This window comes from Balaenoptera physalus, assembly GCF_965194825.1.
Source record: "Balaenoptera physalus genome assembly, chromosome: 17".
NCBI classification, from domain to species: domain Eukaryota; kingdom Metazoa; phylum Chordata; class Mammalia; order Artiodactyla; family Balaenopteridae; genus Balaenoptera; species Balaenoptera physalus.
In genome coordinates this window covers 30,294,116-30,310,465 of record NC_138895.1, presented here as the reverse complement: position 1 = coordinate 30,310,465, position 16,350 = coordinate 30,294,116, and the positions used below count along the sequence as shown (strand labels likewise).

At 35.4% G+C, this 16,350-nt stretch overlaps 1 protein-coding gene across 1 annotated transcript in view; it reads left to right on the top strand.

Annotated features, from left to right (window-relative positions):
• Window positions 1-16,350, top strand: part of CNGB3 (cyclic nucleotide gated channel subunit beta 3) — a 161,999-nt gene that overhangs the window by 11,920 nt on the left and 133,729 nt on the right. The window contains 2 exon segments of the mRNA XM_082434062.1: window positions 2,038-2,119; window positions 16,038-16,164. Of these exon segments, the coding sequence (XP_082290188.1) occupies window positions 2,038-2,119; window positions 16,038-16,164 (209 nt within the window).

Below are 16,350 nucleotides of genomic sequence, written 5' to 3'. Positions count from 1 at the left end.
GTCATTACAGTGATGTATGCCAACTTACCATCATGATTATTTTCCCGCAGAGCACATAAAAATAGCTAATACATTATTCTCTTGGAGAACATAGTAGCTAACAGCAAATACTATGTGCCAAGCAATGTGCTATCCCTTTCGAAGCACTGCTGTATTGAATTCTCATGGGCCCTGTTATAATTTGCTACTTACACACAACTTACAAATTTCAGAGTCTGGATCAGAACCCTGTTCTATCTGACTTTAGTGCCTGAGAGCTAAATCACTAGGTTATATCGCTACAAACAGAAGGCAAAATGAGCAGAAACTCCTTAGAGAGTTGTCTTTCCTTCAGAAACATTAATATTGGAGAGCTACTCAGACTAGACACAGGTAGGGCAGCTCTTAGACACATCCTGTGCCATTCCTGACAGCCATAATTTGTGGATGTTAATCAGGAAGTCTGCTGGCATCACATATCTTAAAAGTCATATTGGGGAATTATTTGCAACTACTCTTTCCAGTAACATGTTGGTAAAAGAAAAATAGTTTTTCTCCAGTTTCAAATATGCTAAATGTTAAAAATGACACAAAATTAAAACCCTATTTTCATCTACAGAATATAACCTTTTAAAATGACATTTAAACAACATGTTTCTGAAATACAAATAGATTGAGTCCTATAAAAAATCTATGAATGAATAAATCAATTTACATTGTATTTTAAGTGTCATTTAAATAGTTCTCAAACCAAAATATCATATGTAATTCAAATTTGTCAATAACCATGAAATCAAAAACTGCAAACTCAGACTAGTACAAACTCTCTCTCATACTCCAGAATTAGACACTATTCACATAAAACTACATTTATGTACACATAAAACTATGATGGAAATGTTTCTGAATAACATGATGTAAAAGTATTTGAAGTCAGAAGGTTTTATCACTACTTCATAATCTATCCAAGGATCCATACTTTTCTAGCCACTTAATCAATTTCCTATTCAATAATATAAGAATAATAATAGCTTATTTGCCTAACACATATGAGGCTTAAATTAAATCATCTGATTAATTTGCTTTCCAGTTTAAAATGTTTCTGACATGCAGTGTCTAAAAATAATGTCAAACTCCACATCAAGGCTTAAAAGACTCTCAAAACCCCTTCCTACTTCACTAGCCTCATCTTCTCACCCTTTTTCCCTTCCAAGCACTTCTGTAGTCTCCCTTCACCTACATATACCTTAGGCTTTTGCTAAACATACATCCTCTGCCTGGAATATTTTCCATGCCTGTCCCTCTGGAAAACAAAAATCTCATCTTGATTTGTAAATCCAGGAGTCACTTCATTTTTAATAGTGTCCTTCCTTTCCCTTCAACTCCAGAAGAACTGACCACTCCCCTTTATGCCCCACCTCTAGCATCTACAAACATTGTGTCATCACCGATAACATTTCGTGTCAGTTGCATTGGTGTGTGTTTGTTCCCCCTATGAGACTGAGCAGCTTGGGAGCCAAACTTTCTATGCTCTAACCTTATTTTACCCTGTCCCCATGGGAAAATCTTCAGGTATACACTGGCCACATCCAGTGAGATATACTTACATTTCAAAGGAAAGCTTAAATGTTAAGATAAATGATGAAGTAGAGACAAATGAAATCATGGAATGTAAAAAGAAGAGGGCTATGAGTAAAGACACCAAGGTGCTTTCTTCTTTCCATCATTTTACATTCTACCTCTAAAGACCTAGACTGGGACCAATGCTCTGGCTGTAGGAAGTAGAACCAGAACTGGGAGAAACATATGCCTGGGAGATGCAGCAACCACAATGAAAAAAACAGACCATGGTCAACAAACTGTGGAGGTTGAAGTTGATTATTCAATAGTAGAGCCAAGAACATTCATTTAAGTGCAAGAATTATCATTTTTAGTATATCATAAACAAATGATCAATTTTAATTACTGGCTTGATAATGGAATGAGAAACTCTTATATTTTACATTCAACTTCATTTTATGTAAAATCACATGTACTATCTCTATTTTTTCCTCAAAGGGAGAAAACAAAAATGAAAAGAAATCTCTCAAAACCAAGATGCCTCCAGTTTCAGCTGAAGAGTCATACATCAAAATTCAAGGTAAGAACCCAAGTCTGTAGAAAAAAAAACTAAAAAGTAAAATGTATATTTCTCTGAAATGTATTGTCTGATGAAACACCTGCCCTTGGCTAGGTAAATTACATAGGGTCACACTTGAAATTATTTGAAGATCTGGATATTTATAAAAATTATTTCTTCATTCAGTCACTTATTAAATAGATGCCTTTTTGTCACCTACCACGTGCCAGGCCCTGTTCTGTGGGTTGGAGATACAGTGGTAAAGAATATAGGCCAAATTTGTGTTAACATAAGTGTATAGTGAACAATGAAATTTCAGGTAAGTGTTATAAAAACATTAAAATAGATATGGGTTGTACATGTTTAAAGGTTCTGTTCTCTTCTCCCTTGAAACTCCATTAGAAATCTTATCTACTCCTAAGGCTGCCACATTCACTTCTACATTGATGATTCCAAATTCATATCAGACCAATTTCTTTTTTAAGATCCTGTCTAATATTTTCCAAGTAACCACTGGACAAATATACCTGTATGTTCTGCTGCCATCCTAAAGAAAGCATGTCTAAAATTTAATTCCTTATCTTCCCCTTCAAATAAGCTCCCTCTCCTGATTTATTTCTATTCCTGGTTCTATTATTTTTTCAGTTTCTCAAAACCTAATTCATGTTTTATTCCTCTATCTAGGCTGTCCTATAAAGGAAATTAGTCACCAAATCTCCTTTCATAATGGCCCTAAAACTCACTTCATTCCTTTCCAATTCCACCACTAATACCATCCTTATTAGTAACTCATGCCTACACGACTCCCAGGCTCTAAGTGATCTCTTCTGATTAGGACTCTTTCACCCAATCTCTCCCCTTTTCATCCAGCCCCAACAGTATTAGCAGATTACTTTCCATTAATCATTATTTTGATCTCACGTCTCTGCTAGTCTCTTCTAAAGAGCCTTAAGTGCCTCAGTATTGCCTGCAGGACAAAATCTAAATTACTTCATCTGACTTGGTAGGATCTAATGAAATCTATTACCAGCTCTTCTCCTATTTCTCCTGAGTATTAACACTACATTATCACCAAGAAAACATAAAAATGATAGAAGAATCACTAAAACAGAATATGCTACTGTTAAATAATGAAAAATACAATTATTGTTACAAAACTAGAGTAAATGTTTTTGCTTTTCATCTATTAGACAAAGGTAAATGTATGATAATTTTTACTAGAACGAATTTTGGGGCTGAAGCACAATTGAGTTTTTGCTAGCGAGAATTTCTATCTCTAAGAAGGAAAAATAAGAAACATGTGAAAATTACAAGCAAGATTGTAAAGAAAGGAGCAAATCACAAGAAAGGTTGTAAGTAAACAAATTCCTCTGTAGGAATATCCCCACAATCAAATACTGAAGAAATATTCCCATTGTCATTATACTTGACTGCTCTTATTTAAAAGAAAAAAAAGAACCTATGTGAAGAAAATAACAGTTTAACAGAGAAATGTAGAATAATCTTGAATAACTGGAGGAAAATAATATGTTCCCAGTTTGGAGGGTAACATTATAAAGATATAGATCTATTTTTGTAAGCAATTCATATTTCTATTTTCATGATCTCCTCTCTACCCGCTTTCAACAATATATTTTAAAAAACAAGGGAAGAAAATTCACTTTAGTTTTCTTGATTTTATTTATTTATTTACTTATTTATTTGGAAGTACAGATCTAGGTTTTTATTGTTCTGATTAGAATGTAGAGAATACTTACTGTGTCTATAGAGATCAGCTGTTTTTTTTTCACTTTCTTTCGCATTTTCATCTCAGCCAAGAAGACAGCAAAATAGTGTCTTCCAAACAGTCATCATTTACTTACCTGAGGAGAAAGAAAAAAAAAGCAAATGTTCTGCAATGTTTTTCAACCTGAATGCAGTTTAATATTACCTCCTAACTGATTACTAAAGCTAGGCTCTTCAATTGTTAGATTATCTGATTTAGAATGTTTACAATGATGTATCACTGAAAGGGAAGCATTTAATAATCATAAAGGCTCCATTTCTGATAAATGTTCACACACATATATTACTTCCACAGATAGTAAGACTCCTATACCAAGAGGATATAATAAAAAAATGTGTTCTTGACATTTTTTCCCTCCCACCTTAACAAAAACAAAACATCAACCAAAAGACACCTCTCTTGATTCCACTTCCTCTTTGGCTATTGCCTCATTCCCATATTCTCCTTTAGAGTGAGACTGCTTGAAATGCTATCTATACTTGTAGTCTCTGATTCCTGTTGTCCCTTTCTCTTTTTTATTTTTTTATTGAAGTATAGTTGATTTACAATGTTGTGTTAATTACTGCTGTACAGCAAAGTGACTCAGTTACACATATATATATACATTCTTTTTCATATTATTTTCCTTTATGGTTTATAAGATATTGAATATAGTTCCCTGTGCTACACAGTAGGACCTGTTTATCCATTCGGTATATACCAGTTTGCATCTGCTAATCCCAAACTCCCAATCCGTCCCTCTCCCATTCCCTCCCCCTTGGCAACCACCAGTCTATTCTCTATGTCCCTGATTCTGTTTCTGTTTCATAGATAGGCTCATTTGTGTCATATTTTAGATTCCACATATAAGTGATATCATATGGTATTTGTCTTTCTCTTTCTGACTTACTTCGCTTAGTATGATAATGTCTAGGTCCCACCATGTTGTTGTAAATGGCATTATTTCATTCTTTTTATGGCTGAGTAGTATTCCATTGTATATATGTACCACATCTTCCTTCTCCAGTCATCTATCGATGGACATTTAGGTTTTTTTCATGTCTTGGCTATTGTGAATAATGCTATAAACATAGGGGTACATGTATATTTTTGAATTACAGTTTTGTCTGGATATATGCCCAGGAGTGGGATTGCTGAATCATATGGTAATTCTATTTTGAGTTTGCTGAGGAATCTCCATACTGTTTTGCACAGTGACTGCACCAACTGACATTCCCACAAACAGTGTGAGAGGGTTCCCTTTTCTCCACACCCTCTCCAGCTCTTGACATCTTTTTATCAGCAGCATTATTTAATCTTCAAATTTTTCAAAAGGAGTAGAAGGTTCTTCTGTAGATCATATAAGAATTTTCATTGCATACACTGAACTGTTGGTTAACAAATGGAGGTATTGAGGAAGAGAGAAACACCCTACAGTAGAAATCAAATCTACATATCCAAAGGAAGAAAAAAACACAGAATTGTCAAGATAATTCAAACTATAATTCTGTTTTATTTTGAGTTATTTTAATTTTTTTATTGAAGTATAGTTGATTTACAATGTTGTGTTAGTTGCTGGTGTACAGAAAAGTGATACAGTTATACATATTTATACAAAAATAAAGAATATTTCACATTCTTTTCCATTATGGTTTATCACAGGATATTGAATATAGTTTCCTGTGCTATACAGTAGGACCTTGTTGTATATCTATTTTATATACAGTACTTTATATCTGCTAATCCCAAACACCTAATTTATCCCTCCTGCAGCCCTTTACCCCTTTGGTAACCATAAGTTTGTTTTCTACGTCTGTAAGTCTGTTTCTGTTTTGTAAGTAAGTTTATTTATGTCATATTTTAGATGCCACATATAAGTGATACCATACGGTATTTGTCTTTCTCTTTCTGACTTACTTCACTTAGTATGGTAATCTCTAGGTCCCTCCATGTTACTGCAAATGGCATTATTTCATTCTTTTTTATGGCTGAGTTGTATTCCATTGTGTATATATACCACATCTTCTTTATCCATTCATCTGTAGGTAGACATTTAGGTTGCTTCCATGTCTTGGTTAATAGTGCTGCTGTGAACATTAGGGTGTGCATGTATCTTTTTGAATTAGTGTTTTTGTTATTTCCAGAATTGCTGGATCATATGGTCATTCTATTTTTAGTTTTTTAAGGAACCTCCATACTGGTCTCGATAGTGGCTGCATCAATTTACATTCCCACCAACAGTGTAGGAGGGTTCCCTTTTCTCTACACCTTCTCCAGCATTTGTTATTTGTAGACTTTTTAATGGTGGCCATTCTAACTGGTGTGAGGTGATACCTCATTGTAGTTTTGATTTGCATTTCTCTAATAATTAACAATGTTGAGCATCTTTTTGTGTGCCTATTGGCTATCTGTATGCCTTCTTTGGTGAAATGTCTATTTAGGTCTTCTACCCATTTTTTGATTGGGTTGTTTGTTTTTTCATTATTGAGTTGTATGAGCTGTTTGTATATTTTTGAAATTAAACCCTTGTCAGTCACATTGTTTACAAATATTTTCTCCCAGTCTTGTAGGTTGTCTTTTTGTTTTGTTTATGGTTTCCTTTGTTGTGTAAAAGTTTGATTTGGTCCCATTTGTTTATTTTTGTTTTTATTTCTATTGCCTTGGGAGCCTAACCTAAGAAAACATTGGTACGATTTTTGTCAGAGAATGTTTTGCCTATGTTCTCTTCTAGGAATTTTATGGTGTTGTGTCTTATATTTAGCTCTTTAAGCCATTTTGAGTTTATTTTTGTGCATGGTGTGATGGTATGTTCTAACTTCACTGATTTACATGCAGCTGTCCAACTTTCCCAGTATTACTTGCTGAAGAGACTGTCTTTTCTCCAGTGTATATTCTTGTCTCCTTTGTGGAAGATTAATTGATTGTAGGTGTGTGGGTTTATTTCTGAGCTCTCTTCTGTTCCATTGATTCATATGTCTGTTATTGTACCAATACCACACTGTTTTGATTACTGTAGCTTTGTAGTATTGTCTAAAGTCTGGGAGGGTTATGCCTCCTGCTTTGTTCTTCTTCCTCAAGATTGCTTTGGCAATTCTGGGTCTTTTATGGTTCCATATAAATGTTAGGATTATTTGTTCTAGTTCTGTGAAAAATGTCATGGGTAATTTGATAGGGATCACACTAAATCTGTAGGTTGCTTTGGGTAATATGGCCATTTTAACAATGTTAATTCTTCCAATCCAAGAGGATGGTATATCTTTCCATTTCTTTAAATCACTTTCAATTTCATTTATCAGTGTTTTATAGTTCTCTGCGTATAAGTCTTTCACCTCCTTGGTGAGGTTCATTCCTAAGTATTTTATTTTTTTGATGAGATTTTAATATTATGAGTTATTTTATAATAGTGATGGTTTCAAATCTGTAGTTCTCACATAATAATACAACCTTGATGGAATGAAACCAAGAATCACATCTTTGGGATTACAAGTTTATTCTTATTCTTGTTATACTCTATTCAAAGTGTGTGTGTAATCTTAATTTTTCCTGGCTGGTAATAAAAACTCTTTCATGGAAACTTCATTTAATAGAGGAGTTATTTGAGTGGGAAGGAAAAAAAATAGTTTCGTTTAAATTTGCAGACTTAGCATGTCTTCAGAAACTTTAATAGGAATAACAGTTATATTTGAGAAATTTTGTTTTGAAAAAGCAAAAGCAAAATTATTACTGTTTAAATATAGCCTCTTATACATGGTTGGTATTTCTGTGTTCTTCACTTCAAAACATGCAGGTGCAATGTCATAATATCTGCAGATGTTGATTTCTGATTATAGAATTCTTATCTTCTGCAGAGCCTGGTTTAATTTATATCTGCCACAGAAATGAAGAACGCAACGTATTTTTGATTCAAATAAAGATAACTTTCTAAAGTCCTCTTTTGATTACAATCATCTTTCTTAGGCTTCCACTTCACTTATATTACATTAAATATTTCTTTAAATTAATGTTTTGGTACCAGCATAGGATATGTAAATGACTTACCTAGTGATTTATGATGCCGTAAAGTGACTCTATTTGTGTGGAAGTGGATCAAAGTTAGGTGCCCATAACTAGTATGGCTTGGTAAGATCAATAATGCCCCTCAAGGTATCCATACCCCAACTCTGCAAACCTATGAATTTGTTACCTTACATGGAAAAAAATTGCTGATGTGATTATATTAAAGATCTCGAGATGGTAAGATTATTCTGCGTTATCCAGGGGCCTCAATGTAGTCAAGGGTCTTTATAAGAAGAAGGCAAGAGGGCCAAAGGCAGAAGAAGGAGATGGGATGATGGAAGCAGAGGTTGGATTGATGCATTCTGAAGATGGGGGAAGGGACCATGAACCAAGGAATGCAGGCAGCCTCTACAAGCTGGAAAAGATGAGGAAACAGATTCTCTCCTAAAGCTTTCAGAAGGAATGCAGCCTGTCTTAGACTTCTGACTTACAGAACTGTAAGTGAATAAATCTGTGTTGCTTTAAGCCATTAAATTTGTGGTAATTTGCTACAGAAATAGAAAACTAACATATATGACTTTAAAATACTCCATACTTTCAAAGTCACAATTAGGAAAATGAAATTTTCAGTTCAAACAATCATACAATTAATACTAAAGGCAGTATTTTGTACTAGAAAAAACAGAGTTTGACATCCCTGAATTCAAATTATTACTCTGCTACTTTAGTTTTGTGTGACCTTAGTCAGTCAAGATATTTAACATCTCTGACTCTTAGCTTGCTCGTGTATAAAATAAGTATAATACTGTCATCACTAGGTTGTGGGTATGAATTTAATTAATATACATAAAGCATTTAGCATCGAGGTTGGTAAATTCCAATGTTGACAGAAGTCAGATAGCTTAAATGAGGATCACGTATGCCCTGTCTAAAGAGCCAGAGGTCACTCGGCTTTTACCAATCGCTGCCGTGTGGGGAAGAGGGTTAAGTGCTGCCAGACATTTCATCTTCAGACTAGAGAGAATGCAAATACAAATCTTAACTTGAAATTTCCCAGTTTTTAAACGTTGACTTTTTAATGTTTAAATATTCCCTTATTTTACATCATTGAAAGAAAACTGAATTCTTGTCAAATTTAGCCCACACTACCATTCTGTGGCCTCTAACCAACCACATGTAGGTACTCCATGTAGTTCAAACCTGTGGACATTGACAGCCCTTGACAAGATGTTTTTAGTTATCCTCTTAGTCTTCCCTTCTTCTCCAGTCATGTTCTCCAGCCCAGACTTTGTGTTGCAAACAGACTACAAGTGTGGGCTCCTCCCTGCACCTTCTGAGCCAAATAGCTCTCCACAGCCAAGATCCCAGCGTGCCAGGTTCACCACAGTTCCAGGTCTTCAGAGGCATCCCAGGCCTTGCCAGTCCCCCACCGTCTATCCAAACTGACCTAGCCTGCATCTCAGCCAACTCTTAGTTTGAACAGACATCCAGAGAGCTAAAAAACAAACAAACAAACAAAAACTGCTCTAGAGCTAAAACTGCTCTAAAAAATAAATTATATTAATTTTTTAAATATAGACAGAAAAAAGGAGGGAAAAATCCTAGCTTGTTTAAACAAGAGACCACTCTTTAGTCCTTGGTAGTAACAGTTAACTTACTCAACTTAACTTGTCTTATGTGGAATAGGAAAATGGGCAGACTATCTACTGAAATTTAATTTACAAGTATCAGTAAAGGCTTCCCTATGTAAAAGCAAACAGCTGGACTGGCAGGCATAGTATAGTCCACTCTGTGACTATTGGTCCTATTCACCAGCCAAGGGTTAAGGTGGGAATATAGAAACTACATCAACAACAAAAAAAGAATGAAACTTTTTATCAAAATTACTCAAGCATATTTCTCTGCTTCATCCCAAAAGAAAGTCTTATACAGTATACAATTAGAAGTATAGAACTCAATAAGAAATATTCATTCAAAAATAATACCTAATGTGATGATGAACAAAAGAAATGAGAAATGAATAAACTTGGCATGTGAAATTTCTGAAAACTTAGTCTAGAAAAAAGATAAGTAACATGGGCTTTACAGTTTGAAACGATGAAGAAAATTCCCAACCATGCTGAGTTGGCAAGGGACATAGGCATAATCAGGGCACCTTGGGTGGCAAGGGCTCATCGTAAGAAAACTTGTGGATAACTGGAACTGAAAAAATGTTCAGGGGATGGAAGCAGCCATAGGAGCTAATTACTGTCTCTGACTCTTGTTCACAGTCAACATGGCTTCGTTTCTCAAGACTGTTGTGTTTCTCTCTATATATCTACTCTGGACTGCTCTCTTTCCATCTACTCTTTTCCCAGTCCATATTCCAGAGAGAGCAGTCTACCTGACTTAGATAACAACCATCGTTCCCACGGGGCAGAGGATTCATGGTGACCATATATATCGGTCACCAGCCAGCATGGATTGCTACCTTCTTCAGGTCAGGTGCCCAGCTGTGTGCACAATCAGGAACCATTCCTGCATGTGATACAGCAGAGATGGAGAGAGCAATATCAGCTAAAAGAAGAAGTTAGGCAGAGAAATCATACACTGTTTTAATATCAAACAGAAGGGGAGACTATGATAAAATACCTCAGTGTCCACTTATTTTTTTAAACTAGAAACTTGAGACTCTAACCAATGTGGGTGTTTTCCTTTTTTTCTTTTTTTTGGATAAAATGCCATTTCTTTTGCAGTTTGCATTATTTAAATATATTTGCATAATTCAATTATATCAGACTCTGTGTTTTTAGGCCTCTTTCTGCTAAAGAATATATCTGATTTGCAGGAAATCGCATTCTGCTTTCTTGATCCCTGGAACTCTTTTAAGTAAATAGAAGTTCTTGTATGCCCCACATACATCAATGCTGTGTAGAGCTGAAGGAGTTAATGTATATTTTTTGAAAAAAAGATAATTTTAATTTACCCTAGTCTGGCTGGAGGAACACTTTGTATTTATATTGCATTTTTCTCGAACGGAGTCTTTATCTAATTCTCACAGAAATCCCCATGACAAAAGTATTCCTCATTTTATGGATGAGGAAACTGTTATGGAAAAGCGACTTATCCAGAGTCAACCAGAGAATTAGTGATGTTAGGATTAGAGCTCTCTCTTCGGTACCCAGCACCAGTAACTCACCACATTCTTTAATACCTGTACATAAAATGCATCTTCTAGATGAATTAATCCCAACAAAAAGGTCTCTGAAACCAAGCATGCCATTTAGAGAGGACAGGATTCCTTGATCCTGACACAGTACCAAAGCTACCTTATATGGATCTGTATTCTTTTTGCTTTGCAGTTATTCATTTCTTTACTTGTGATGATGTACCTTAAAGCAAAATCTGCCTAAATGTAAAAATTCCTTCAGGACTTTTTAGCATGTTAAGGCTGCCTGGAGGAACTCTAACCTCTGACTAGGTTCAAGGACCCCATCCTAGCTCTCTTGGCACAGGCTTCTGCCTGTACACCTCCAGCAATGGGGTTTTCGCAGCCTCACAAAAATGTATGTTTCACTGTTAGACAAGTTGAGTTGTTAGAATGTTTGGGGTTTTGTTTGTTTTTCTGTTTTGTAAATCCCATTGATGGATCCCTCTTCTGCCTTCTGGAATACATGAAATAATTTTATTTTCCTGTCTACGTAACAGCCCTTCAAAGAATTGGAAATAATTGCTAGGTCGCTAGTTAGTCTTCAATACCTTAGCTAAAGAACATAAGTTCCTCAACCATTCTTCTAATAGGATGGTTTCCAGAACTCTCACCTACTCTGATTACTTCTAGATTTTTATAGATTGCATGAGCACTTCTTAACATAAAGTACTCCATTTTTCTATGCTATGGCATTTAAGGCACTCCATCAGATTCCATTGTGTATGCACTGCTACAATATTTGTCAACTTCCTCCATGTCATTTGACAATCTACAAAGATGTAATAAAATATCAAGTGTGATCAAGGTGCTGTAATTAAAATTATTCTAAGAACACATATATTCTAGCAACTACAAAATTAATCACAAGCTGAGTCAAAAATACAATCTTGGGTGCCAGAAAATAATCATTAATCATACACTTCTTAAAACTGTGTTATTCATTTTTTTAACTCCAAATGTTCATTCATTAAGATGAAAATAATAGTATCATTTATGTATCTAATCAAAGTACTCAGACTTAGTCTTTATTAATTCATCTAACATCTAGCACTCAGGTATTGTTGGTGTCTAATAAAAGGAGATTTGTTTTTGAGACAGAGCCCACAATGTATTTGGTGTTTTAAGAATTAGAAATTTAACTAAGTGATACCATCACCTGCACAAAGTATTCCAACCAATGAAAGCATTTTTAGGTCTTCTTTTTACATTCATCCAAAAAAGGGCCAATTGAACCAATGCCTAATTAACAACCTTATTCCCAAATTAATTTCTTTCCTTGAATCCCTCCTTTTCCAGCAATTATTTAGTGCCACTGATAAAATATGGAAGGTTAATAGCTTTCTGTATCAATTATTTCCTCTCTTAAAGAGGAAAGCATGTGTTTCACACCTGTGCAGGCCTCCACCATGTGCAGTACCATGGGGTCAAACAGTCTGAAAGTGTATTACAGAGGCCCAGAGTGAGATGCTGCCAGGCTGGAGACAGAATCAGCCAGGTGTGTGGAGAGCAAACTCAGTACTCACTCTTGCACATTAAATAAAAGCAACCATATCAGAACACTTTGATCTGCCACGGGCACACATTCCAGGGCAGAATTTGACCAAGTGCACTGATGTGATCTGGCAATTGCTACACAATGTGCAAAGAGCACAGTTGGCAGAAAGACTTATTCTATTAATTTGGGCAGCAACAAAAAAGGGAATCCTGCTGTCCATGTGTGAAGCTGGGAAGTACCATGCGCAGTTCACAAAACTTTACCCAGATGCCAAAGCAAGATTTGCCATGTATTTTAGATTTCTGTTTCATGATGAGGATGATGCAAACAATCTGACCATCTGTTCCCACAAACAAATAACATGCTGCATGGATAAAAAGACACCCATACTGACTATAGTTGATGGAGATCCTTTTGTTTTAAGTCCTCATGGATATTTTTTCAAGTTGTTCTGCCTTGAATCCAAGAATGGAAATAACTGGTTTCTCATCTTCATGGGAGTTTTAACTTCATGGGAGAATCACAGATTGGAATCTGCCTACCAGAATCACCTAATTCTGAAAGTGTTAGTGTTCAACTTTTTAAATTGCTTTGCCTCACTCTTCTACATTGCCTTTGTCCTGAGGGATATGAAGCTTTTGCGTCAGAGCTTAGCTACTCTCCTGATTACCTCCTAGATCCTTAACCAATTGTAGAATCTCTTCTTTCTTACTGGTTCCAAAAGAAGCACCATGTGCAGGTGAAGAGGAAGGTGCAGGCTTTAAAGGCAGTCATCGATGCTACATTATATGAACAGGTCGTTCTGGAAAAGGAAATGGGAACTTACTTGGGCACCTTCGATGATTACTTGGAGTTATTCCTGCAGTTTGGTTATGTGAGCCTTTTCTCCTGTGTTTACCCACTGGCAGCTGCCTTTGCCATGCTAAATAATCTCACCGAAGTTAATTCAGATGCCTTAAAAATGTGCAGGGTCTTCAAACGCCCATTCTCAGAACCTTCAGCTAATATTGGTGTATGGCAGGTAATTATTTGAGAAAAAATTATTTCTTTAAAAAAAAAAACAAAATGAGGCATTGTGATTTTTTTAAAAAGCTATGATAGAAGATTTATTTTATAATAAAATGCTTATCCACAAAGCAAATTAGGCTATAATTAATTTCTAAAATAGCCTAGATTTGTCATAATAGAGCATCATTTTAGAAGGGCTTGGTAATGTCTAGAGACCTGGTAAGGTGTGAAGATCTACTTAAAGTTAGTTTAATCCAAATGTTATGAGAATAAACAAAGATTACTTATTAAAATGGAAGAAAAGAACTATTGCAAAACAATTGGTCATGTAATTGGTACTAGCAGAAAAGTAACACAGCAAATGTAATACATATGCTGTGGCTTGAATGAGCGATGGAAGAGGACGATGCAGCTTATACTCATGTGCCTCTATAAGAAACAGTCACTAAAAGCCTCTTAAGGAATACTCTGTTTTACACATTCTGCCTGTTTTATATTCAGGAGGGTTTTTTCTGAATATTTTACTCATTTTTTCATGCTCTATTTCAATCCTAATATTCTTTTGGGGACAGGTGTCCCTAGAAATGTATATGTGCACAAAATGGCTCATAGCCTTTTTTCTTGGTCAGACTCCTTTGAGGAGCTCATGTTAACCCTAGATCTTCTCCATGGAAAAAAATGCATATACAGCATACAGTCTCAAGTGTTCCAATCCATTATTGTACAGGACATCCATGGCCAGAGGTTAAGAACTCTGCTTTAAAATATCATACAGTTATTGGCCCCAATATTTGTAGATATAGGAAAAAGATTTGGCTATCACTTTCTTAGGCAGCAATACATGGAACAATGTCAAAAATCTGAAAAGTGATTGGGGGGGGTGGATAAAAAAATGGAAAAATATAGCTTGATCCAAATACACAGGGAAAATTCTCTCATTTCTATCAAAACGCTCTTCGTAAAAAATGACATATGGAAAGTGTGTGTTTCCTATCTTCCAGCCAAAATTAGTATAATTCCAAAATAAAGGTAGATAAGAGATGTAAAATGAAGAAAACTTTTTGGGAAATTCAGGGGTTTATTCTTTCTTATTCATAAATTTTTTTTAAATGGTAAGTAATGACTTGACTTTATGATTCACTTTATTCTTGAAACATGTTCCTGAAAAGTTCAGTATATTGAAAACTTTTAGATGGATCATAGAAATTTTCATATTAAAGGACTTGTATGGTGAAAACTTTTGTAAAGTAAGTGATCATCCCCTGATTTATCAGTTTTGTAAGCCCAGACTTTTGATACTGTGTTGGCTTAAGTTTTAAAAATTATAATGTACTACAATAAAATAAGAATTATGATTTGGGCCTTCATTTCAACTTTCTAAGCACAGTACATCCAATTAAAAATAAATTAGAAACTGTGGATAATGGATTAAATTGTGTTCATTGTATTTCTTTGCTCCTTCTATATTTTCTTTTTAGATTAAGTAATTTATTTTCATTAAACTCTTCTCTAAAATCCAAATATTTAGCAGTGAATTGATTATTCTCTGGGTAAATTACAATTTAAACTATATTAATTGGAAATTGTATTTGTAGGTTTGAAGGAAAAAATTCAATCCTTGTACTGAAAATGAAGCTAGTACATATTAGTTTGCATTGCTTCTTCAGAAAAGATGTCACAGCTGAAGATGATCAAAGGAAAAACAAAGATTTTTATCAAAAAATGAAATTAGAATGCAAAATTTGAAAATAATATCAATGACATCATTTCTGCCTATTTTATTTTTCTGAATTTTATGATGCATCAATTTCAGCCATAAATTATACTTTAGCAGAACCAAAAATGCCTTATGAATGATGTCTCCTTATTAATCTCAGCCTTGCTAATGTCAAAAAGAAATATACCATGTGAAACTTTTGTTGCACAATACACCAAATTTAAGCATATTTTTTCATCAGTGTGAAGGTGTCTGCAGGTTAACTCCTCCTGCATAAGGTCTTACTTTGTTTAGAGGAATCCTAGGAGAGGTGTTCCTGAGAAAACTATTCTGGAAAAACAAGCAGCATCTCTGCAACTTATGTTGTCCAACATAGCAGTATTAAGAGTGGCATATAGGGACTTCCCCGGTGACACCGTGGTTGGGAATCCGCCTGCCAATGCAGGGGACAGGTATTCGATCCCTGGTCCACCAAGATCCCACATGCCGCGGAGCAGCTAACCCCGGCATGTAGCAGCTAGCCACAACTACTGAAGCCCGCATACCTAGAGCCCGTGCTCTGTAACAAGAGAAGCCACCGCAGTGAGAAGCCCGCGCAGAGCAACGAAGAGTAGACCTCGCTTGCGCAACTAGAGAAAGCCCGCTCACAGCAACGAAGACCCAATGCAGCCAAAAATAAATTAATTAATTAATTTTTTTTAAAGTGGCATATATTCTTCTATCTATATGTTGTTTCTTTTCTATCTATATGTTGTTTCTTTTCCATAGATAAAATCTGCGAGAAAAATACACTCGAAGACAAGACCACAAACCCTGACTCTCAAAATCCAGCAGAATCAACTGGAACAAAGCCAGAGCAGAAGGAAAAGGGGACTGGGAAAGAAAGCCTGGTCAGGTGAGAACTCAATAAAACACATAATACTGCACTTAAAAATTCAAACACCTATCGCCCACTTTAGCTGAGCAAAGGTCAGGAGAACTACAGTAGTCACATAACACAAGGGATCTGGGCCGGAACTAAAAGGTTGTTTCTGTCCAGTTCATTGTTCCTTACCAGCCTGCTATGGCCACTAACCAGGAT